General features: G+C 32.6%; 3 protein-coding genes across 3 annotated transcripts; all 3 read right to left on the bottom strand.

Annotated features, from left to right (window-relative positions):
• Positions 1-7,218: 7,218 nt before the first annotated feature.
• LOC145156307 (RNA-binding (RRM/RBD/RNP motifs) family protein) lies at positions 7,219-8,449 on the bottom strand. The gene is made up of 4 exons (XM_079075734.1): positions 8,092-8,449; positions 7,781-7,849; positions 7,576-7,682; positions 7,219-7,438 (listed from the first exon to the last, which is right to left on the bottom strand). Exons 1-4 carry the CDS (start codon positions 8,372-8,374, stop codon positions 7,352-7,354), a joined length of 546 nt encoding a protein of 181 aa, XP_078931860.1. The 5' UTR covers positions 8,375-8,449; the 3' UTR covers positions 7,219-7,351.
• A 1,548-nt stretch (positions 8,450-9,997) lies between these two features.
• Positions 9,998-12,620, bottom strand: LOC145156308 (Acyl-CoA N-acyltransferases (NAT) superfamily protein). Its single transcript, XM_079075735.1, has 9 exons — positions 12,482-12,620; positions 11,857-11,947; positions 11,672-11,777; positions 11,142-11,221; positions 10,765-11,028; positions 10,584-10,660; positions 10,445-10,487; positions 10,264-10,341; positions 9,998-10,145 (listed from the first exon to the last, which is right to left on the bottom strand). Exons 2-9 carry the CDS (start codon positions 11,917-11,919, stop codon positions 10,137-10,139), a joined length of 720 nt encoding a protein of 239 aa, XP_078931861.1. The 5' UTR covers positions 11,920-11,947; positions 12,482-12,620; the 3' UTR covers positions 9,998-10,136.
• A 1,053-nt stretch (positions 12,621-13,673) lies between these two features.
• On the bottom strand, positions 13,674-15,667 carry LOC145159049 (Galactose mutarotase-like superfamily protein). Its single transcript, XM_079077948.1, has 5 exons — positions 15,367-15,667; positions 15,225-15,274; positions 14,819-14,945; positions 14,596-14,700; positions 13,674-14,453 (listed from the first exon to the last, which is right to left on the bottom strand). The coding sequence occupies exons 1-5, from the start codon at positions 15,473-15,475 to the stop codon at positions 13,828-13,830; spliced, it is 1,017 nt and encodes a 338-aa protein (XP_078934074.1). The 5' UTR covers positions 15,476-15,667; the 3' UTR covers positions 13,674-13,827.
• Between the last annotated feature and the right edge of the window lie 11,023 nt (positions 15,668-26,690).

Below are 26,690 nucleotides of genomic sequence, written 5' to 3'. Positions count from 1 at the left end.
GGATAAGCCAAGGTATCGACTTGATACCTTCAAAATGATGCCAAGATGAAGTAGAGTCAGATCCACAAGCTCCTCTCTGCCCCAAGCTTCTTATACTTCGCACCTCCTTCACAAAATGCACCAAAATCACCCTTTAAACCTCACAAACACTCAAGAACAAGGTAATATCAATTAGGGTTTCTCTCAGCCGTCAAGGGGTGGTAAAGGACTGGAGGAAGGGACTTAAGGTCCTTTAAATAGGGTGCAAACCCTAAAAATTAGGGTTTCATCTCCCAGCTCCTACTTGTCAAGTTCGGGTCCTCCGACTCGTCGAGTAGATCCAATAATCCACGCGGGTTAACCCGCCTCTACACGACGAGTTGGGGGCAACCAACTCGTCGAGTAGGTCCATAAATATGTCATAATATGCTTAAAACTTGTACCTGGAAGTCGGAGTGTTACACACACTTTAGTTATGGACTTGTGATACCAAAACATCACATTGCATCATAATTTTTCTTTCGATCAATGATAAAATGAAAAAGAGATACTGATACCCAAAAGGGAGAAATCAGTAAATATAAAGTAATTACATTAGTTAAGAAACGAATTACTTCATTATCAAACGTAACCTTTGATATTATAATTATGATTAAATCTTTTACAACAAGACCAAATAAAAACTATATGATTAAGTTCATTGTAACCTAGAATTAGATTGTTGAAGTTGAGCCCTTCTTGCTACCTACTTATCGTTTGGCTTTGTCCATATTCAACTTCTTCATATCCAACGACAATTGCCATAATGAGTTAGTACCAAGTTCCATTGACAACGCAGGCGTCATTTCGATATCGTACTGAGATTTAGACTCATGCCGGTAAAACCACATAAAAATAATCTTTCCATACCCTACCATGAACGACATTTTATAAATCAAGGGTAATATAATGAACTCATGAACCAAAAAACCTTCGTCCTAGTCACTAAAAATGTTATGGTCAATTCTAAGTTTCGCATCATTTCATAGATAATTTTATATTTTATTGTTTATTGGATCATAATTGAAACTGATGGTCGTGATGCATAAATCAATATTTTTTGTCACAACCAAATAAGTATTTTGTAAACTATAAAATCATGAAACTTTTACCCCTACCTCGTGAAGAGAAAAATTAGGTGATTTGTAAAATTTGCTTCATAAGTTTTAGGTTTTGTGGTAGGTTATTATTTAAAATTTTAAAATTAACATGTAATTGTCAAGAATTTTTTTTTTTTTTTTTTTCGCAACCAAAAAAGTATTTCATAATTTTTAATGTACAATCATGAACCAAAGAACCTTCATCCCATCTGGAAAAGAAAAGTTAAAGAGTCAATTTGCCAAATTTTACACCCTTTCGTGGGTTTTATGGTACGATAGTGTTTAGTAGACTACAATTGAAATTGATCTCATAATACAAAATTCATATATCTTTTTCCAGCCAAAAATATATATTTGATCCATCATAAGATAAAAGCATAAAGAAAAAAATTTCATCCTATCTGCGAAAAAATAAATTAAAGTCATTCTGTGAAATTTATGGTACCTTAATGTTTATTAATGGTGATACAAAAATCATATATTTTTTGTCCCCAATAAAAGTATTTTATAACTTTTCAGATAAAATCATGAACGAGCAATATTAACACTATCGTCGTGAAAAGAAATTATAATCAATTTATAGATTTTGCAACCTCTCATATGGCAGGCTAATATTCATTGGACTAAGATTGAGAGATTAGTTGAATACAAAATCTCATTTTTTTTTTCTAACCAAAAGATATTTTATGAATTTTAAGATAAAAGCATTAACCAACTGTATTCCTCCTACCCTCGTGAAAAGATATATTATAGTCTATTCATGCTGGTACGATTTTGTTTATTAAATTATCATTGAGACTCATACGAGTGATAAAAAATTGTAATTTTTCCCAATAAAAAATGCATTTTATAAATTTTCAGAAGCTTGAACCAAATATATCCATCCTACCTACACCCCACAAAATGATAAGTTATAGTCGATTTGTAAAATTTGCACCATAACTTAATGTTCCTTAGACAAGGATTGAAACTACCAAAGGGCATTTGTAGTGTCGAAACTAGGGATTCCAGGGGCGGCATGTGCTACCCTTTAAATTTTCAAACATAAGGTAAATTTTTTGCAAAATTTCTCGGTGTAGTGTTAATATTCTGACGTGCTGCCCCCAAAATCATGTGTGCTACACCTTGGACTTTGCCCGGGTTCCGCCATTGGGCATTTGTCATTTGGGCTAGCGGTACCTAGAGTTGACGGATAGGTGTAGAATAGGAGTATTATAGTGGGTGGGTGTAGCCGTTCAAAAAAAAGGCAATGATTAAAACTAATGTCGGTGATATAAATATCATATTTTGTGTCCCAACTGAAAAGAAATTTTATAGATTTTAAAATAAGAGCATGAAACAAAATTATTCACTCTAACTTCTTCCTTCTAATATGTAACACCCGGTTTTGAAAGTGTTTCGTTGCTCGGGGCTGCGGCCCAATCATCAGTTGTCATAAGGTTTAGGGCCTTGGGAAAGGAAGGATTTGGCCAATTTCGGACATGGGTGTTATGGTATACGTGATCCAAGTGTTCGACTGTGACTTCGGAGGCCAAGGGTATAATCGTAATTTGATAATTCGGCCTTTTATGGATTTTGGGTTTTGTGCGGGAAGTTTTAAGGCCATGATGAGTTGATAGATGCGTAGAGCCTCTCGTCACGTTTCCGTGGATATAAAGAACGTAAAAATGGAGTTGAAACGAAGAAGTTATGGTCATTTGAAGTTGGAGTGGTTCGGGTGAGTGATCGTTGACTTGTTGATCAAGCTCATTTAAGGCTCACGGCGTGAGCATGAAGTGCTCACGACGTGAGACGCACCTGATGCACTAAAACCCTAATTTTCGGGTATTTAAAGGCATAAGATGATTAGGGTTGCTTCTCTTCAGCCTCTTTCACTCCCAACACCTCTGGAAACCCTAATCTCAGCCCCCATTGAAGTTCTTGATCATTCTTGGTGTTTTTCAAGAGTATTTGGGTCCTTTGAAGCTCATTAAGGAGAAGATGATCATTGGTGGTGCATTTGTTGACATCTTGGTTGCTTCATCAGATAGTTGAGGAGCTTTTGGACCTTTGTAAGTCTTCAAGTTCATGCCTTTCCTTTCCTTGCTTGCTAGATCTAAGTTTCCATGCATTTTATGGCTTTTTATGTTTGTTAGCATGCATGGAATCCATAAAGTTGGCAACTTTATGGATCATGGTGGTGTCTTAAGTCCTATATGTTCTAGAATCTGGACTTTGGTCATGGTTTTAGACTCCAAGTTTGAGTCTTGGCCCTCTTTCCTTCATTTTGATCTTGGTTGGTGTTAAGTCATGTATTGGACATATGTGGCTGGAAAGCTTCGATTTTTATGATCCTTGGGGTCAAGGAAGACCCTCTAGACTGTCCCATGTTAAGGCTTAATGGATTAGGAGCTTAATGCTCATTTTTGGTCAGATCTGGACTCACGACATGAACACGTATTCGAGGAGGTTCCTGGACTGAAACCACGACCTCACGACGTGAGCAGCCCCTGAGCAATTTTTAGACTCTTTGATTGTGGGCTAGCTTGGTATTGGACCTATCCTTTGGTTTGGGCTGATAATAGACTAAGGATTTTAGAGTAATGGACTTCTGGTTGGGCTTGCCTTGCTGGGTTTTCCTTAATGGGTCTTAGATGATGAATTAGGCCTTAGTGGGCCCAATGTAGTTAGGCCTTGATTGGGCCCAATGGGCTTGGATCTTTGGGCCATCGGAAAAATCATTGGTTCAGAGAAGTAAATGGGCTTTAGGGAAAGGCCCATGTAAGGGTTTGGGCATTGATGGGTTCTTATGGATTATAGAGTTTTGGGCCTTAGTTATGGTCTTGTTGGGCCAGGAGTAAAATGGTCATTTTACCCCACGATTTGGATTATGGTTCATGGTTTAGAACTTAGTTGCTAATTGGATTTTGTGTTGCTAGTTTGGAAAGCCGTCAGGGCAGCAGCTAGGGAGTTCGGGCAGCGAGCTTCATCATTCGAGGTGAGTCTCCTCACTGTTTATGTATGGTAGGAAGACTCGGGGGTTAGCCCTAGGCACTATGAATAAAAGACCAGGGGGTGGCTCCTGGCACACAGTATGCTATTATGTATGATAGGAAGACCCGGGGGTTAGCCCTAGGCAATACGCATGAAAGACCAGGAGGTGGCTCCTGGCACACTGTATGCTCATTAGCTAAGTAGAGTAGTATGTATGTTATTTGTCTTTGTTATACTTGCATGGAAGACAAGGAGGCGGCTCTTGGCACTTGTCTGTAAGACCCAGGGAGTGGCCCCCGGCTTGGCAAGAAAGACCACGTGGCGGCCCGTGGCATAACAGCAAGACTATGTGCGGCACATAGCACCTCATAAACGGTGTATCCAAATGTTCTGATGCCATGCAACCCAAATGGACCATGCCGAGTCGGGTCAAGTACATACCAATTATAGTTATGGACTTAGACACTAATCCAACAGTATGGCTCAGAGTATGTATGACATGTATGGCCCAATTGATATGTATGGTATGTGGTATTTGGTAACTCACTAAGCTTCGTGCTTACGATTTACAGTTTTGGTTTCAGGTATCTTCAGTTTTCAAGAAAAGGAGCTCGGGACGAACGCAGCGCATTCATCCATATTATTCTGCATTATGTGATCTTTGGGATTAGACTCTGATATTTGTTTTAAATGAAATGTTTTCAATGTCTAGAACAAAGTTATTAAGTGTTGTCTTATATTAAAAATAAAGTTTTTAGTCTTGAATTTTGGGATGTTACATAATATACAAAACTCATGTGGGTAAAATATGAAAACCAAAAAAATATAGGGACGAAACATAACAATATATTTCGGAGGCGTAATCTGCAAATTTTCTATTAGGTACGGAATATCTTTGTAATTTTTTAAACACAACCGTTTTTTCGTAAGCACAATGTCCTCTTTTGTAGCTTACGGGACAAATTTTGTAATTTATTTTTAGTATACGGGGTTTGCCAACATACAAAAAATCTTTAACACGGGGACTCTTTTTGTAAAAAAAAAACCTTACAAGGACCTTTTATATAAATTACAAAATTATAGAGACTAAATATGCCTGAAAACATTTGTGGCAAAAAATCTGAAATACATAAATTGTAAATTACCCCCGCTTTGCGAGGGTGTATTATGCAAATTTTCTATTTGATAAGGACTATTTTTGTAATTTTTAAACATACTGATCATTTCTATAAAAAATATTACGCTAATATTTGTAATTTATTTTTTATACAGGACTTGCAAACATACAAAAGTTAGGTTGGGACCATTTTTGTAATTTTTTTAACCATATGGATCATTTCTATAATAAAAATATACATAGGGACCTTTTCTATTAGTTAGAAGGACAATATTTGTACTATATCTTTTATATCTTTTATACTGGGAAAAATACGCTACCAAACTTGTAAACATACAAAAATTAGGTGGGAATCATTTTTGTAAATTTTTAACCATTTAGATCAATTATGTAATAAAAATATGCATAGGGACCTTTTCTACTAGTTAGAGGGACAATATTTGTAATTACCTTCTATATATTGGTAAAAATATGCTAATATTTGTAATTTATGTTCTATATAGGGACCAAACCTACAAACATACAAAAGTTAGGTAGGGATCATTTTGTAATTTTTTTAAACATATGGATTGTTTTTATATAAAAAAAAATCTGCATAGGGACCTTTTCTATAAATAATAGGGACAATATTTGTAACTTATTTTCTATACAGGGACCAAACATACAAACATACAAAAGTTTTGTGGCCAAAGTGAACATTCCATACAAAGGACCAAAGATGAGAATATTCTAAAGTCACTTGGCACAAATAAAAAATATATACATAAAGGACTAAAGAAGACAATATTTTGAAGTTATGTGGCATATATCAAAAACACATAAAATGTACTATTGCGGAAGAGGTAACGAGACGGGTGGTTTTACAGTTCAAAGTTTGCGGAACTTGATGGTTATTGCGGAAGAGGTCTCAAACACGTTTCCTTTTCATTGGGAGGGTTGGGCTCCTCTAAAAGTCAATTGTTTTGTTTGGCGTTTATGTTTAAATAGGATCCCAGTTGCCAACAACCTTCTTGTTAGAGGTGTGACTTTGCCATCGTATCTTTGCCCGCTCTATGGTACTGAACAGAAAGATGACGAGCATCTGTTTTTTAAGTGTAGTTTTGCAAAAAAGATTTGGAGTTGGTTCTGTAACTGGTCGATGTTATTGAAATTTGCTCCTATGAATGTTTCAGATATGTTGGGGGTGGTAAAGACATTGGTGTTGAATAAGAAAAGGAAGAGATTGCTATGGCCCCTCGTATATTCGGTTTTATGGAGCATATGGAAGACTAGAAATGCTTTAATTTTCAAAAGTTTCAGGATCAGCCCAATGAAGACAGCTTATTCAGGTAATCTCTTTCAATTGGTTGAAATATAGAGGGAGGTTTAGTTCTTTAAATTGGTTTGACCAGTGTAATTCTCATGTTTCCCTTATTTGTATGTTGTAACTTGTAACTTGTCTAGCGTCTCGCTAGTTTCGTTTTAATGTGATTCCGCTGTTCAAAAAAAAACATAAAATGTACTGTTCACTTCGCATTTGAAATTAATATAATTATGATAATAATAATAATTGTTCATTAAATTAGGATTGAGACTAATACTTGCATTTGAAATTAGTATGCATAATAATAATTGTTCATTAAATTAGGATTGAGACTAATACATGTGATATAATATTCATATTTTTTGTCCCAACCAAAAATATATTTTATAAATTAAGATAAAAACATGAACAAAAAATTTTCACTCTGCCCTCATGAAAATAGCTGATTTGTAAATGATCGAGACTGATATGGACGTGATATAAATATCACATTTTTAATCTCAACCAAAAAAATATTTTAGAAATTTAAGATAGCAGCCAAAAAGAAAAATTATAGTCGGACTTCTAAATTTTTGCATCCTTTCGTAGATTTTATGATATGTTATTGTTTACAGGAATAGGATTGAGACTGATGTCAGTGATACAAAAATAACATTCTTCTTTGTCCAATCCATCTTTCATAAATTTAAAGATAAAACATGAAAGCATGAACGAAAAAATCTTTTAACCTACCCTTACAAAATGATATATTATTTTAAATTTGTACACCCTTTCATACATTTTATGGTATTTTATGTATCTTGGTAAATATTTGTCCTTAATGCATAAAAATTACACTCATTACGGATTTGAATCTTGTTTGACGCCTTGATGGAGTTGAGATTTGGTTTTCGCGTATTCGACAAATATAACCCTTCCATCCAGAAACTGAAAGATTTATATAATAACAAATTGAGTTAAATGCAAGAAATTGCAATGTACTTTCATCCATTTCTTCATTATAACTTTCATTTCTTCATTATAACTTACATACATTTGATATGTAAAAAAAGCTAAAAACTAACCTTTCCATGCATACCCTCAATGGCCTTTTCAGATTCCTCCTTTGTTGCATACCGAAGGAAAGCAAAACCTCTTGATCTATTAGCAATCTTATCCATCACCAGATTCACTGAAAGCTTACAAGATTATTATTATTATTATTATCTCAATTCTCAGCTATATAAACACTTCTCATAAGTCATAACATAATTTGTGACAGTTTTATACCATCAATGAGCTGCCCAAATGACTGAAAAGCATTACGTAAGCCCTCTTCAGATGTACGAAAGGAGAGTCCTGCCATTTCAAATAATCTTCCATTAATGGGGGAGATTATAATAGGGTTTTAGTGAAAGGAAGTGCAATCCGAAAAGGAGGATTAAATTCGGAATTGAGCATAGCATCGATTACCAGATTGGAAATGGATTGAAATTGGTTCGATTTTTATTGCAATTTTCCATTCAAAATCTGACATAATGAAACAAACAAAATGGAGGGAGCAATTTATCAAAAATTGCAGCTACAGAGAGCGAGTTTACCACTGACAAAGAGCTTCGTAGAGTTGGTGAAGGTAGTGGTAGTCTTCTCTGGCTGTGACGAAGGGACGCACGCGACAATTTGAAGAGACTTTTGGAGTTTGGATGATGTATTTGAAAGCGTGGAAGAGAATGCAGGCGACAGATAACCGCGATTAAGTGATGTACAACATAAGAAAGAAGATGAACGCCATTGTTGTCGGGTTCTCTCGAAGTTATCGCTTCTCCAAGTAGATAGCGATGGAGATGATGAAGAGCAAACCGTTTGGTTAAAGGGTCCACCCATTGTTGCAAGAGGAGAAAGGGGTTAGGGGTTTGCTGTTAAGCAATCTCGGGAGCAGGACCCAAATTGTGGAGATGATTGGATGGGCGGGTTTACAAAAGATAACCTTTTACAATGGTCGGGTCGGGTTCATCTCAATATAATTTTCTTTTTCTTTTTTAATAATTTAAAGATAATTTTATAATTATAAACTATGGTTATGTCCTAAATTAAATAAAAGGTTTAGTTTATTTTTGGTCATTTAACTTCTGGTTTTGTATTTATTTTGTCACTTAACTATTTTTAAGTTTTAAAAGGTCATCAAATTTTTGACTTTGTGTTCATTTAGTCACTTAACTTTTAGATTTGTGCTCATTTAGTCACCTAACTTTTAATTTCTAAACTTTAAAAAAAAAAAAAAAATTTAGTGACTAAATGAGCACAATTTTAAAGTTAGGTGAGTAAATGTGATCAAACCAAAAGTTAAATGACTAAATGAACACAAAGTCAAAAGTTTGATGACCTTTTAAAACTTAAAAAGAATTAAGTGACCAAATGAACACAAAACCAAAAATTAAGAGACCAAAAATGACATAAACCCTTAAATAAATAAGAAGTTATTTGAAAAAGAAAAACAAAATAAATAGGTAACTGACAATTTATATTTTTATATAAAATATCATTAAAGATCATAAAAATAATTAGTTACCAGAGAAAAATATAAATTTAGACAACTCTTTCAATTTCCAAGATTTAACCAAAAATTAAGCAAAAGACCCAAATAGCCACTATTTTTGTAGGGTCATGAGAAATACAAAATCCCTACGAAAACACAAAACGACAACGTTTGTTTGCCAATTTTTGCAGAGTTTTTGGCATTTTGGCATGTCCTTGCGAAAATGAGGATGCCCCATTCTTTTTCGTATAAAAATCTTAATTTTAATATTTTAACTTTATTTAAAAAAATCAAACTTAAAACTCTTTAAGGCTATTATCAAACACTTAGATGGGAAACCAAATTACAAAAACATATCTAAATAAAATCAAAAACAAATAAATAATCAAAAGAACACATGAGAAAACACCATATTTTCACAGAAAATTTTGTATTTTCGTGATAAAATACAATGTTTTAGCAAAAAAAAAATGGTATTTTCTTAAACCTCCTTGAGAAAATACCAAAATAGCCAAAAACATCGTTTTGTGTTTTCGCATGGGTTTTTTAATTCTTTTTTCCTTAGGTCCTAGACTAAATCTTGAACAAGCTTAAAACATTTGTCTAAATTTGACATTTTTTGGTATTGTGAATGATGGCTATTTAGGTCTTCCGTTTAATTTTTTGCTAAAACTTGGAACAAGCTTAAAAGATTTGTCTAAATTTGTCATCTACTCTTTATTATAACTACCCACACTTGAAACTAATTTATTAAAATTTCAAATAACAAAAACCAATTTAAAGTTGCAAGTTGCAACCATACACCAGTCATTTGGTTAAATAGTTGGTTCATCGTGTGTATATATATATATATATATATATATATATATATATATATATATATATATATATGAACTCATTTTTCTCCTTTGTAGTTTTCAAATTCCATATATATTTGTTAAGCCAATATATTAGTATATTACCATGAAACATGATCGATAGTAGATAATTTACTAACAATTTTTAACAAAGGTAGCAATTTTGACACATTTGTAGACATATCAATACAAGTCTTTAACATGTTAAATAGGTAAAATCAAAAGGAAAATGTTAAAAACAAATAGATAATCTTCATGATTCCTGTAGACAAGAAAATACAACAAGTCAAATACTTAATATGCGTGTTTCTTTTTTACTTAATACAGAAAGAACAACATAATAAAATTTTAATAATTTCACTATATAACAAGAAAATTACCTCTAATACAGATTTAGCTTCGTTGTCAAATGCTTTACAAAGAATCTCATAGCTCTTTTCTTCTCCAAAGACACCATTCTACAAAGAAGGGTATAAAGGTCAAGTTACACGAATTATCTTAAAAGAAACATAGATTTTACTTAACTAACATAAAGAGAGTAAGAGTAGAAAAGATTCATACCAGCTGATAAACTTTTGAAGGAGAAATTGCTGATATATTGTACCTAGACATTATAATTTCAAATTTTCAATTTTTTACATTACACAATATATATTTTATCAATAAAATTACTTATATTTCTTGCATTTAGCCTTATTACCTTAGCTTATTCAAGTAAAATTTGATTGCTGAATAGTTCTTTTTTTGCACAGTGAGAACCACAGCACCCATGCCATTCTAGAAATGTTAAAAAAAAAATGTTACACCAAAAGTAAATATTATATCATATAACCTTATAATATAAAATAATCAAATAAGAATATTGAAAATGGATTGATTACTTTGCGTGCAATTAGCTCAATTAGTAGCATCAAGAACTTTCCAAGTCCTTTTCCTTGATAAGCAGATTCAAGCTGCAATTCATAGACATAAACTACAGGTATTTCTTCTTCAATGGTGAATCTATATTGTACAAATCCAATTATGGATTCTTTTGAATTATCTGTGTGTACAAATATATATAGTGCTTCAGGTGATGACATTTCTCTACGTTTTATTTTTTCCTCTGTGGGCCACTCTTCTCCATATGGGCCCTCCATATTCACCTGTATAACATAAAAGATATAATCTTTCTACAAATGTGCATTGTTGCAATCAAATTTCATTCTAACATGTTTATAAAGCAAAAAAGAGTAATATAGGTTATAATTTCTACCACCTTAAGGAGCTTTTGGATTTGCTGTTTCAAATTAGATGAGAGTTTATCCCCACGTCCGGATTCAAGGAACAAAGATAGACCTGTTAAAGAAGAGTGCATTAGCAGGAGAACTTAGTGTTGTTCATACAAGAATTGATGGAAATGAGTTGGAAGCTTTTAAGATATTGCTGCTATCTTATAAAGGAAGACCTTATTCCAGTTTCTAATTTGACAAGAAATCAAGAACAAATTATCAAATTCTTATTCAATAATGTTATAATGTTAAGGGTCTTTGCCAAAAACAAGGAAAATGGATGCATTTTACTTTGAAAAACATTAAGAATATGTATCAATGATTCAATGGTGCCTTTGAACTTCCTGTTTATTTCTATGTTTTCCGTTATGTCATATTCTAATTATCAGATATCACATTAGGGTTTTCAACCCTAGATCGTTACCAATTTCAACACTGTTAAAGCTGTTTACAATACTTTATATGTAACATAGTAACGAGTTATGTAAGCGAGCTAAATGAAAGAGATGATGCAGACCATTTTTGTTGTAATGGCGAGAGTGGGGAAACTCAGCGAGATGGTCTTTGTCAGGCGAATAAGCCGATTTCAGAAGCTCGTCGATCCTTTTCTTCTTTTGCATTATCTGTATGCATTGAACAAGTGAAAATTGTAGGATTGTACTAGGGTTCGTGTGATTTTGATGGAATGTAATGTAATGATACCTGCATCCTTGTTGCCTTCTTTGTTTTGCTATCCGCCATTGATTTTCCTTCCCCATTCTCCATCCTCTGATACGACGAAGGTTTTCCGACCCTGGAGTTTGAACCCCCAAACAAATAAATAAACACAGAGACATAGTGTTCTGCTTCCGTACGACTTGATCAGAAGATGGTGTAGGAATATTTAGGGTTTGATTGTTCCAAGGTAAAATAGGTTTTGATTCTTGATTAACACGGGTTGATATTTATTTAGAATAAAATTATGCACTTCTAATTATAATTAGGGATAAGATCGGTTCTAAAATGGAACCGAAACCGAAAAATTCGAACCAAGAAAATGAAAATTGAAGGAATCGAGATCTGAACCAATTTATAAATTCATTTTTTATACAGTTTCAGTTCCGATTCCAATTCGTTTATGATGCCATGTGGCTCATTATACTGTAGATGGAGAGATGGATCTCTCTTTGTGAACTTGATAAGTCGTCACGTCAGTAAAACATAAAGGATCTCGGTCAGGAACACTATTAGGGAAAGCTTCGATAATGTTCTCAGATGCCAAAGTCGAAACTCATGATCATAATGCAAATGTGTTAGGAATTAATTGTGGTGTTGGTTTATTGCTTACCTCCCTGTTGAATGGACAAAAGTATTTAAGCTTTTAGGAGGGACTTTGAGTTGCTTCGTGTACCCAGGTATTAGTATTCTCCTTAGGTAGTCGTTGTGGTATTATGAAATAATATACCTTGGGACATTTTCCTCCGATTTTCGGGATATTGCTTTTGTGTGCTAGGAAGGTTTTTATTCGAGCATGTGTAGCCGACTTTTTTGTAGCTAAATATGGCTTTCTCGGCCTGTCTTGCTCAACCTGGTCTCATGTCTAGTTATAATATCAAAAAATATATATCGCTGAAAACAAATAAGTATTTGTCATTATTTATGAAATTATAATTTTATATTGAATTAAAAAATTGATACAAACATTGATATTATCTCATTCTGGTATTTCTCGGTGAATTTGTCACAACCCACTACTTTCTTAGGATTGACGTCTCACTCCATTTCTTTTCCTTTTTTTTGTACTTTCCATTTCTTATCTTCTACTTTCTCAACCAACATTTGATCATGAACCCCTTACAGATGTTAACATGTTCATGTGTAATCCTTGTAGCACATATATACACATAAAATCCAAATTGCCCTTTTTTCAATAAAAGATAAACATGTCTCGAATTTGACCATTCATCGTAGTTTTATTGATGTTGTACAAACTACATTATCTCACTTTTACTCGTCCTGAAATCACATATAGTTCATCCTATATGCATGATCGAGAGGATGCCTATATGAATGCGCTAAAATTCATCACGGATTCTCTTTAAGGCATTATACTTATGGTTTTCATCTTCGCCAGTCGTTTATAGACCATTTGGTCTTTTACACCCATGTGGACCGGGTTGGATGTCCTCATACACATTGATCTACCATTTGGTCTTTTACCTCTAGATATTCTATATTTCTCGGTGAAGCTCTATATTTTTTTAATTTATCTTATATTTTGATTTTTAGGGTTTTTTTTTTTAAAAAAAAATAGCACCACATATATCCTATAACTTTGTATCTCATTTTACCATCTTTTTAACATTTATAAAGAAGCAAAGCATGTTATAATCCAATATTTTGCACTCACGAAATAGAAAACAAACTCTCCTCACTATATAATCCGATATTTTTGTTATTTTTTTATACTTCTTTTTTTGTTAAATGCATGGTCATTTCTTTACCATACTTGAACTATCACAACGAAAAGAATCACTTGATTGAATCCAACTTTTTCTAATATTCTTATATCTTATTAAACACTCTAAACTGATTATTTTGTGCAAACATTATTTCAAACCACTCACACAAAATTACATAAACCTCATTTCTAAACATAAATTAAAAAAAAAATAATAATAATAATAAATAACCTCATACAACCGAAAACTCATAAACCATCCTATGCCTATACTTCCCACCCGTCTGAACCACTACAGACGGAAAATTCTCTTTATTAACCGAATCCGGAAACCCTTGTGTCTCCAAACACACCCCCGAATGCTTCCCATAAACCACTCCCCCTTTCCCCACAACCCCACTCACATAATTCCCCGTATAAAATTGCATTCCAGGAGCATCCGTCCACAAATTCAAAACCCTAGAACTCACCGGATCCTTCAATTTCACAGCGTGTTTCAACCCTAATTTCTCTTCCCCACTATCAAGAACATAATTATGGTCATACCCTAATCCGATTTCATCAATCGAAGTCCCGATTCTCTTCTCTGTAGTGAAATCGAACGGGGTTTGGGCCACAGGTTTGATTTCGCCGGTTGGAATTAGGGTTTCGTCGACCGGAGTGATGTGGTTTGCGAAGATTTGGGCGGTGTGGTTGAGGATGGTGGTGCCGGAGTTGTGACCGGCGAGGTTGAAGTAGGTGTGTTGGGCGAGATTGACCGGAGTTGGTTTGTTTTCCGGGGTGGCTTCCATGGTGAGAGATAATGTTGTTTTTGATGTCAGGGTGTATGTTGCTTTCACGGAAAGGTCTCCTGGGTAACCTGATTCCAAACAAGATTTTGAATTTATTAAGGAAAATTATGTTTTGAAGAGCATAAATACAAAATCCGTTTCCATGGAATCAGCCATTCCATTCATTCTCTGATTCCATCATACCAAACAATAACAGAGAGAATTGATTACCTTCTTCCCCATCACGAGCATGGTATTTAAAGGTTATTGATGGATTGTCTCCCTGTTTATGCTCAACGACTTCCCAAACAACCTTGTCAAATCCTTTAAGCCCACCTTAAAACAAGAAATAGGAAAACAGAATGACAACTAAATAACACTGTAAAGAAAATTAGTAATTGACATAATTGACAACAATACACATTGATAACAAAATTCAGAAATTACTACATACCATGGAGACTGTTTGGACCATTGTTAATTGGAAGAGAATATTCAGTCCCATTGAGTGTGAACTTCCCCTCTTTAATCCTGTTTGCAACTCTCCCAACAATGCAACCAAAGTAGGGTGCAGAACCATTCTGATAGATCAAAAAAAACCACAAAATTAGGGTATATATGAAATCAAATTCAAAATTGATTACTATAAGTGGGTTGAAATCATAGCCCAAATTGTAGCCTTCAAATCCTTCCCAAATCCTAAAGTTTTGTTCTTTTATCTCAAAATTTGAATTATCCCTTTTGTGATGCGGACTGCGTATTTAGTTAAACCCTAATTTTGGGGAAGTGAAATAGTAGGGTATACTTTGGATCACCAAGATAATCATGTTGCTTTCGCAGTGAATTGTCAAGGAACTCACCACATAGGGTTCGAGAGTGTCAAATCCAAGAACAACATCATCCAATTTTCCTGTTAAAATTCAACATCCGAAACATCATCAGCGATTAAAGAGTTTCGAACGAGAAGGAGAAGAAAGGGGAGATAAGAGATGAGAATGATACCGTCTTTATCAGGAACGAACAAGGAGGTGATGGTGCAACCATAATTAGACACCATAACCTTGATTGTTCCATTGTTTAGTTCAAACAGCTGTGGTTTCTGGTCCGCCATTGGTAACGATTGCAGTGATGAGTGATGAATGATGATCAGATCGATTATATGGAAGTTATATAACCATTAGAGGAGAAGAAATCGAATGGATTTGGATTTAGATGCCGATCTACATAAAGAGTTCGAGAGATCCACGGAATGTATTATTGGACCCACGGAGGTGATCTGATGGAAGTTTAGATACTGATACCGTTGGACGTGCTTTTTGAAAAAGTTATATACTATGAGTCCCTTATTTTATTTATTTATTTATTTACTAGTTTATAACCAACCACAGTTAAAAAAATAATTAAACTTTTATAATAAAAATTTATAATTATTAATCAGTTATTTTAAATAAGTCATTTTAAATAAATTATTAATTAAGAGATATATCAAAATTTTAAACTTATTATAACTTCAAATTTAACGTATAATTAGAAAATATAAATTTGAATTTTGAAATGAGTTGTCTAATATATCTACATGACACATTGCGTAATATTAATGAGGAGTTGTATTAGAGTGACACTTGACAAAAGGATATTAAAACTATTCATTTATTAAAATAATGATTTTGTTAAAAAGTTAATCAGTTGACAAGCCAACCCTAACATATTTGATGTTCCGGGCAAAAAAAAAAAAAAAAAAAAAAAAAAAAAACCTTTAGATTACCAAAATTTATATAATAATTATCTAAGTTAATTTTTTTCGAAGACTCTTGATGATAGACAAACTACGGATCCTAAATAAAAATATTTAGTAATTTATTACAAAAATATTGTTATTATATAGAATTGTATGCAAATGACTTCAAATGAATTTTAAATAAAATAATTAGAAAAACGTCAAAATCAATACTATTACATAACATTTTAATAAAATCAAACATATAAATCATTCGGCCTACTATGTGTTATTATTTTTTTGATTGTTTATTGGATATTACTTTAATATACATTATAAAAGAAAGCTAAGTAAAAATAAGAAAAAAAAGCAATTGGAAAAAAAAGGATAGTTGGACCTGTATGATAATTGATGGTGTATTCACTGAATTGCAAGGAAATAAACTTTTGAACTCTGATTACACATATTAAAAAGAAAAAAAAAAGGGATCACTTATATGGTAAAAAAAAGTATACAACTGCAGGGAATTGAACATGGGTGCCTCAGTTGATTGAAAATGCTCCTACTAAGTCCGTTGGAGCCTATTTCACATTATGAATCGACAAATTTAATTATTATTAAATACCTATTGATATAAATTGTGGCCCCCAAGTTCATATGGGCCCTAGGCGGTGGCCCATATTCCCCCCCCCCCCCCCTCTCCTAGACCGGGCTTGTAAGTTGACAACTATATATTTTATACTCTCTTCGTTCCAAAGTTAATAGTCCATATTTCCTTTTTTGTTTGTCCCAAAATAATTGTCTACTTCTAAAAATAAATATCATTTTTACCAAAATACCCTTCATTATTAGTTAAACTACAATGAAATTAAATGCAACTACCATAGAATTAAATGCAACAAATTGGTATAATTGTCATTTCATTTAATAGAATTAAATGCAACATAGATAAATCTTTCCCTGTTGGTCTAATAATTCCCCGCACTATCATCATAAAACAACATCTAATTAATATTGGGTCTCAGCCCGTAAGCAATAATCCAATATACTTAGCCCAAACCCAAGGTAAAAGACCATTTTACCCTTTTCCTATTTTGGCCCAAAGCCAAGGCCCAACTTAATGTCCAAAAGGCCCAAATCCTAAATAATCACCCAAAGCCCAAATATGGCCTAATCTTCCAAATTGGTCCCGAAGCCCATCTTGGCCTAAAATCCAAAGGAACCTAAAGCCCAAATCATAAGTCTAATGGCCCAACAAGGCCCAAAAGAAGAAAACCCAACCTATCACCCAAACCGAGAATGTAAGCCCAAAAAGCCTACCTGCTGAGTACGCGCGGCGTACTCAGCTTGTACGCTTAGCGTACACCTTCTGGGGCTAGTACGCGCAGCGTACTCCCCCCAGCTTGCCACCCCACTCCATTAAGCACTTAATCCATTGATACTTCAAGCCAAACTCTCATATCTGATTCTATAAGACCACTTATCACGTAAAGTTGGCAACTTTACACATATGCATGGCTTAATAGGGCCCAAGAGCTCAAAAAGAGCTTAATAAGGGTCTTAACACATGCATGGGTCCAAATGCTCCATAAAGTTGACATTTTTATGAACTTGGAGACTAAAATGAGCTAAGATCTAGCATCCACAACCTCTGGAATAGATCAAAAGCTCTCCTTTAATACAAAGGACTCAATAGATGCTCAAATGTTCCATGAACTAGATCTAGTATAGAAGAGCACAAAAGGTGTAAGCTTTTTACCTCAAAAAGCTTGCAAATGTGGAAGCGATCCTGGATCTACAAGCTCAATCAACGTCTACAAGGGCTTCTCTTCTTCTTCTTCACCTTAAGACACCAAAAATCTTTTTATCAAGCTCACAAACTCACTAACACACTTAGGGTTTCGTTCTCTGGGACAAGGGGGATGGAGGCTGGCTAAACATGCCCAAATGAGGCTATCACGAGGTTTACATATGGTGCAAACCCTAAAAATTAGGGTTTGTCTCAGACTCACGTACGTCATGTGTACTCCACGTACGCCTCGCATATGTGGTTAAGTCCCGCGACCAAGATGTGGCTAGTACGCTAAGTGTACCCATTGAGTACGCCCCATGTACTAACCAAGGGAGCAAATTTGAAAGTATTTTGCATTAAGGACCAAAAGGGAAAACTTACCAGAACTTGAATGTTACAATTGGTTTGCAAGACATTATAAATCATGTATCTATTGTAACCGCCCTTGTTCATGGTGGTCATTATGTAGCTATTTCTAAACAAAGAAAGGTTTCAGACAAAAGATTTTGTCAATAGTTTTTTTTTCCTAATCAAAACTAATCGAGGGGTGAGGTTGATAGAGATATCCCTCTCCAAGTCTTTCAAGAGGTAGTTGTAAAATTTGTGATCTTCGATTCAATCTTGGTGGATAACTGATTATTGTTTCCAATGTGTTTATTGCTTATATATAATTGTCATCAAGATTCTACAATGGTTTGGTAGCCGAACGTGAAATATATAGAAATTGATATAAGCTGTTGATGGTGGATTGGTCGGTTCTCCAACAACACATCATGAAGCGATGTAAGGTGGACTTTATAATTAAAATACATAATAGAATCATTGCTTGGACAATATTTGAGTAGAAAAAAATAGAGATCACGTTCATAGACCACCACAAACCACATAGACCGTTCATGTAATTTCCTCTAATAATAAATAAATAAATAAATAAAAATACAACAAATCTTATAATAATAATAATAATAATAATAATAATAATAATAATAATGGAGAAAGACGAAAAAGAAAGAAAGAAAGAAAGATAACAAGCGACAAAATATCAAATCATGATGCAACTAGTACCTAACTAAGAGAATAGGAATAGACTCATTCTATATTATTATATAAAATGAAATTATATAAATTTCTTTATTAATTATTAATCATTTTTTTACTCATATTTGATTATGATTTGTTGATCATAATACTGCTTCTATGATAATACTATGTGGTATTAACAAGTTAGCCTTGCATTAGGCTTAAAGATAAAATTAAGTTTAAGGAAGTAGACTAACCAGAAAGGTGGATCCAAGATTGATGTATAGCACTTCGATACTCCAAATATATTTCGGAACTTTTATTGCAAAAATTTTTACAGGGGGGAGATTACAAGAGAGAAAGATAGAATGGCTCAAAAGTCTGCCTTAAACATAAGAAGGAGTCTCCTTAAATAGACTAGGAGAACTCAAAAACGAACAAAACATGAATTATTACATTGAGCATTGGCAGACAAATTTTTAAAAAAAGTAGAAATGACTTTTTGTTTGGATCCTCCGTCTTTAATAATTTCTGACGAATATTGTCCTTTGTCTTCAATAATTTCTGAGAAATTTTATCTTCTTTTATTTTGGATCACACATTTGGCATCTTGAGTCTATTGTGATGATGTCCTCTTGTTTTTGAAAAGATTCTTTCTTTGAGTGATTGACTCCTCGATCATGTCAATCATGCAATCAATGGGAAGTTCTCCATCTGGAATTTCCTCATCCTCTGCCTGGGATTCCCCTGCTAAGCATTGTGATTGGCTTTGGTTTTCAATTGACATGTTATCTGAAATTTCATCACTTGAACCTTCATCTTTTACATTATCATGTTCTGCAAGGCGTTTAAGGTTTTCCTTCATCTCAGAACAATATAATCTGAATGATTTGATCATGTCTTATTTAGTTAGATTAACCTTTTGAGGGGTTGAGGGGGTTATATCCGAGAAATTTTTCTGATCTTGGTATTTTTTGGTTTGTTGTTTGATATGATCAATTGTCTCCTGGGCATTAAGAACTTTTGTTTCTAGATCTTTATGAAGCATTTTAGGCCAGAATTTTGTAAAATATAATCTTTGTAGAGAGGGAAATTTAGTGGGAGTATAATCCACATGTGGGGACCATTTCCATATCCAAGGAATAGAAAATTCCATGAAAAAATGCATAGAAGATATTGCTTCTAGTCCTTCTGATTTCAAAGGAATGGATTGTTTCAGGTATCTTTGAGAGACTGGTAGCCATTCACCATATAATTTTCTGAATGGTTCTTCCGGGAGAATATATATACTTGGACCATATGAGATCCACTAATTAGTAAACCAATTTGGTATATCTTTGTTTTGGTTATAAACCTTTTCACATACTTTAAAGAACCAAGTATGCTTTCTTTGAGGGTTCTCATATAAGAAAGCTTTATGAAAACTTTCAATATAATCCCAATATGTAAATTTCATTGGTATTTTTGAAGGAGGAATTATAAATTCTTTCTCCTTGAGAGTACTCAGACCCCATTCCTCAGCAGATATAATCTTTTTGATAATAGTTTTGCTGAAATTATAAACGCTGGTATTAGCTCCGGATGTAAAATGAGAAAATTCAACCGATCCGACTATTTTTAAAATATTCTCATAATATAATCTTTGTTTATAAAAATACCCTGCATATGTTGCTGTATCTAAATATCTGGTCATTAAAAACCATGGATCTTCATTATTTTCAAAATAAAGCATGATATCTTTATTTTCTAAAATTATGATATTATCTTTTTGAGATGACTCTTTATATTCAAAATTATCATTGATGGTTTTACCATCTGTAATCATTTGAGCGAAGCTAGGAATATTTTCCTTTTTTGTTTCCAGAAATGCTTTAAATTCCTCATATAATGGGCTTCCAGGAACTGGAAGGGGCTGATTGTTTGCTTGCGATGAAGTTCCAGCTCTATAAGAACTGCTTGAAGCCGTAGGATTTCCTCGACCTCTATTATAACTACCCCTATATGAAGGATGGCCTCTTCCCCGATTGGGATTCATCCTGCAAGTTAGCATGTATTTTCAGAAATTTTCTTATGAAGATATTTGAACATAATGTTATACCTTTGTATGTCAATTCTTGTGATTGGCCTATTATCCTTTTTATTTCGTTTGATAAAGGATTCTAAGGCCTTTATTTGTTTACAATGAAGATTATTCTTTACTTGTAATTTTGAGTCACTCATAATATTAATTCAAGAGTAATATAAGTTTGTTTTCAAGATTTTTAAGATGAATTCTTAATCCTATCAATCTTAGTTTAATTACTGTTCTTCTATATTATGGTTCATTAGTTAGGTTGGCTAATTCAACTTCTGCCTCTTTAATTGAATTTTTTATTTCGATAATATCATGAGATAATTGTCTTAGATGGTTGAGACTCATTTAGAAATTCTCTAGTTAAAAAATCTGGAAGACTATTATCACTTCCTTTTTTATATTGAATTTCAAAATCAAAGGCCAAGCCCTCAAGATGTCCTACATGAGGAACAAGAATATGAAATTAACAATAGTTATAGTGATAAAAATGTCTATGAATGGAACTTAGATGGTTATACTGAAAGACAGATATATAATATGATTCATAGAATGTTAATGTATAGTACAATCGCTAAAAACACAGGAAATAGTGATAGACAAGTAGCTAATATGCTAATTGCTAGATTTACTGGCCAATTAAAAGGTTGGTGGGACAACTATGTGGATGAAAAAACTCAACAAGCTATTCTTAATACAGTTAAAATAGAAAATGGGATTACTACTCCTAATGTAGTTTATACCCTTACTTGTACTATAATAGAACATTTCACAGGAAGATGGTCAGACAATTCTGAAAACATTCGTACTCTATTAAACGGATTATTTTGTAAAACTCTTACATCCTTTAGATGGTATAAGGATACTTTTTTAAGCAGGGTAATGGAGCTCAATGATTGTAATAGTGTTTATTGGAAATCCAAATTCATAGATGGTTTGCCAAATCTTTTTGCTGAAAGAGTAAAAAACCAATTAATAATAGATAATACAATTCCTTACGAAGATTATACGTATGGAAAATTAATAGGAACCTGTATACAGGAAGACTTAGCCTTATGTAGTGAAATAAAACTTAATCATCAAATTAAGACCCAACATCTTAATGAAAAACGACAACTAGGAGAATTTTGCGATCAATTCGGAATAGAAACTAATAGAAGTAAGAAAAAACAGAAAAAAGATTTTCAACAAAAGAAAAAATTTTACAAAAGAAAATATAATGATCCTAACAAAAAGGATAAACACATAAAAAAGAAATTTATTAGAAAAGAAAACATTAATAAAAAAACCCCTACTTGTTTTTCGTGTGGAAAAACAGGGCACTATGCTAATAAATGCAAAAATAAAAAGATAAAAAAACAAATTAATAACATGGACTTAAGTGAAGATATAAAGCTGCAATTAATAAATTTGATTGATAATTCTTCTTCTGAAGAAGAAATTTCAGATAATAATTCTGATAATATAATAGACTACCATTCTGATTATTCTTCAAAGTCTGAAGAAGATGAATGTCATTGTGATAATTTAGAACAATGTTCATGTAACATAGACCATCAGTTATACTTACTCCAGTCTCAATTTAAAGAAAATTTAACCATAAATGTGATTAGCAATGATATAGCAAACTTATTAAGAGAAATTGATGATCCAGAAATAAGGAAAAAAATAATAGAAAATTTGAATACTAGGGAACAGAGTATTAAAGAAGAAGGGATCTATTCCATGAAAAACGTACATGATATGCTAAAAGAAAGAAGAAATAAAAGTTGTGCTAATAAGCCCACAGTACAGGATTTACAAGATGAAATTCAATCATTAAAACAGGACATATCTAAAATAAAAAATGACCAATTGATAAACAATCAACGAATTAATAGATTAGAAAAACTACAAAATAAACATGACATTGGTACTAGTAATAATAATGATAATAGTTTCCTTCAGTCCATGGAACTAGTAATCTCTAGAAAATGGCATGTCACAGTCAGTTTATTTATTACTTACAATTATCAAAGAAATTTTGTTGCTTTAATAGATAGTGGTGCAGATCTAAACTGCATACGAGAAGGAATAATACCTACTAAATATTTTCAAAAATCAACACATACGTTGAGAGAAGTATCAGGTTCAAAATTGGATATTAGATATAAATTAACAGATGCAAAAATTTATACAGAAAATATTTGTATACCTATTAATTTCACAGTAATTAAAAATATGACCAGCAATACAATGATTTTAGGAAATCCTTTTCTGGAAATGATATTTCCACTAACTATTGATAAAAATAAAATAATAGGATCTTAGAAGAATCAACCTGTTATTTTAAATTTTGTCTCTGACCCTTATTCTATTTGGGTAAATGAGTTGGATTTAAAGAAAAACCAGATAAATTTTCTTAAAGAGGAAATTAGGACTGTTATAGATGAACAGTTAGAACAACCTAGATTACAGGAAAAAATTAAACTTTTAACAAACCAATTTTCTTTAAAAATTTGTAATGAGCATCCTAATGCCTTTTGGGAAAGAAAAAAACATATAGTCATGCTTCCCTATGAGGAAGATTTCAATGAAAAACAGATTCCTACCAAGGCAAGACCTTGTTAAATGAATTTCGAATACTTAAATATATGTAAAAAGGGAATAGCTTCTTTATTAGATAAAAATTTAATACAACCTTCTAAATCTCCATGGTCATGTACGGCGTTTTATGTTAACAAACATTCAGAACAAGAAAAAGGAATACCAAGACTAGTTATAAATTATAAGCCACTTAATAAGGTTTTAAAATGGATCAGATATCATATTCCTAATAAAAAAGATTTATTAGATCGTTTACATGATTCTCTAATATTTTCAAAGTTTGATTTAAAATCAGGATATTGGCAAATCCAGATTGATAAAAAAGGATAGATATAAGACTGACTTTAATGTTCCTTTTGGGCAATATGAATAGAATGTTATGCCATTTGGCTTAAAAAATGCCCCTTCAGAATTTCAAAATATAATGAATGATATATTTAATCCTTATAGTAATTTTATTATAGTATACATAGATGATATCTTAGTATTTTCAAAAAATATTAACATTTTGATCATTTACATACTTTTGAAGCAATAATATTAAAAAATGGTTTAGTAATTTCACAATCTAAGATGTCTTTATTCCAAACAAATGTGAGATTTTTAGGTCATAATATTGAAAAAGGATAGGTCATTCCTATACAAAGAAGTATAGAGTTTGCTGCAAAATTCCCAGATGAGATAAAAGATAAAACTCAGCTACAAAGATTTTTGGGTAGCCTAAACTATATATCACCTTTTTATAAAGATTTATCATCCGATAGTGCAATTTTATATGATAGATTAAAGAAGAATCCTTGTGCGTGGACTAATAATCATACCCAAGCAGTCAAAAGAATAAAAAATAAAGTAAAAAATCTACCGTGTTTATCTTTGGCTAATCCAAATTGGGAAAAAATAGTTGAAACAGATGCCTCTGAAATAGGTTTTGGAGGAATCTTGAAACAAATTCACCCTAATAATAGACAAGAATTTCTAGTTAGGTTCCATTCTGGAAAATGGACTCCTAGTCAAAAGAATTATTCTACTACTGCTAAAGAAATTTTGGCATTAGTAAAATGTATTCTTAAATTTCAAGATGATTTATATAATCAACATTTCATTATAAAAACAGATTGCCAAACAGCTAAATTTATGTTTAATAAAGACTTTAAACATGATGTTTCCAAACAAATGTTTACTAGATGACAAGCTACATTAGCATGTTTTGATTTTGAAATTCAATATAAAAAAGGAAGTGATAATAGTCTTCCAGATTTTTTAACTAGAGAATTTCTAAATGAGTCTCAACCATCTAAGACAATTATCTCATGATATTATCGAAATAAAAAATTCAATTAAAGAGGCAGAAGTTGAATTAGCCAACCTAACTAATGAACCATATTATAGAAGAACAGTAATTAAACTAAGACTGATAGGATTAAGAATTCATCTTAAAAATCTTGAAAACAAACTTATATTACTCTTGAATTAATATTATGAGTGACTCAAAATTACAAGTAAAGAATAATCTTCATTGTAAACAAATAAAGGCCTTAGAATCCTTTATCAAACGAAATAAAAAGGATAATAGGCCAATCACAAGAATTGACATACAAAGGTATAACATTATGTTCAAATATCTTCATAAGAAAATTTCTGAAACTACATGCTAACTTGCAGGATGAATCCCAATCGGGGAAGAGGCCATCCTTCATATAGGGGTGGTTATAATAGAGGTCGAGGAAATCATACGGCTTCAAGCAGTTCTTATAGAGCTTGAACTTCATCGCAAGCAAACAATCAGCCCCTTCCAATTCCTGGAAGCCCATTATATGAGGAATTTAAAGCATTTCTGGAAACAAAAAAGGAAAATATTCCTAGCTTCGCTCAAATGATTACAGATGGTAAAACCATCAATGATAATTTTGAATATAAAGAGTCATCTCAAAAAGATAATATCATAATTTTAGAAAATAAAGATATCATGCTTTATTTTGAAAATAATGAAGATCCATGGTTTTTAATGACCATATATTTAGATACAGCAACATACGCAGGGTATTCTTATAAACAAAGATTATATTATGAGAATATTTTAAAAATAACCTGATCGGTTGAATTTTCTCATTTTACATCCGGAGCTAATACCAGCGTTTATAATTTCAGCAAAGCTATTATCAAAAAGATTATATCTGCTGAGGAATGGGGTCTGAGTACTCTCAAGGAGAAAGAATTTATAATTCCTCCTTCAAAAATACCAATGAAATTTACATATTGGGATTATATTGAAAGTTTTCATAAAGTTTTCTTATATGAGAACCCTCAAAGAAAGCATACTTGGTTCTTTAAAGTATGTGAAAAGGTTTATAACCAAAACAAAGATATACCAAATTGGTTTACTAATTGGTGGATCTCATATGGTCCAAGTATAGATATTCTCCCGGAAGACCATTCAGAAAATTATATGGTGAATGGCTACCAGTCTCTCAAAGATACCTGAAACAATCCATTCCTTTGAAATCAGAAGGACTAGAAGCAATATCTTCTATGCATTTTTTCATGGAATTTTCTATTCCTTGGATATGGAAATGGTCCCCACATGTGGATTATACTCCCACTAAATTTCCCTCTCTACAAAGATTATATTTTACAAAATTCTGGCCTAAAATGCTTCATAAAGATCCAGAAACAAAAGTTCTTAATGCCCAGGAGACAATTGATCATATCAAACAACAAACCAAAAAATACCAAGATCAGAAAAATTTCTCGGATATAACCCCCTCAACCCCTCAAAAGGTTAATCTAACTAAAGAAGACATGATCAAATCATTCATATTATATTGTTCTGAGATGAAGGAAAACCTTAAACGCCTTGCAGAACATGATAATGTAAAAGATGAAGGTTCAAGTGATGAAATTTCAGATAACATGTCAATTGAAAACCAAAGCCAATCACAATGCTTAGCAGGGGAATCCCAGGCAGAGGATGAGGAAATTCCAAATGGAGAACTTCCCATTGATTGCATGATTGACATGATCGAGGAGTCAATCACTCAAAGAAAGAATCTTTTCAAAAACAAGAGGACATCATCACAATAGACTCAAGATGCCAAATGTGTGATCCAAAATAAAAGAAGATAAAATTTCTCAGAAATTAT

The sequence above is a fragment of the Lactuca virosa genome, chromosome 2 (genome assembly GCF_052849685.1).
Source record: "Lactuca virosa cultivar CGN04683 chromosome 2, Lactuca_virosa_CGN04683_v6, whole genome shotgun sequence".
NCBI classification, from domain to species: Eukaryota; Viridiplantae; Streptophyta; class Magnoliopsida; order Asterales; family Asteraceae; genus Lactuca; species Lactuca virosa.
This window is presented reverse-complemented; position numbering and strand designations above follow the sequence as displayed.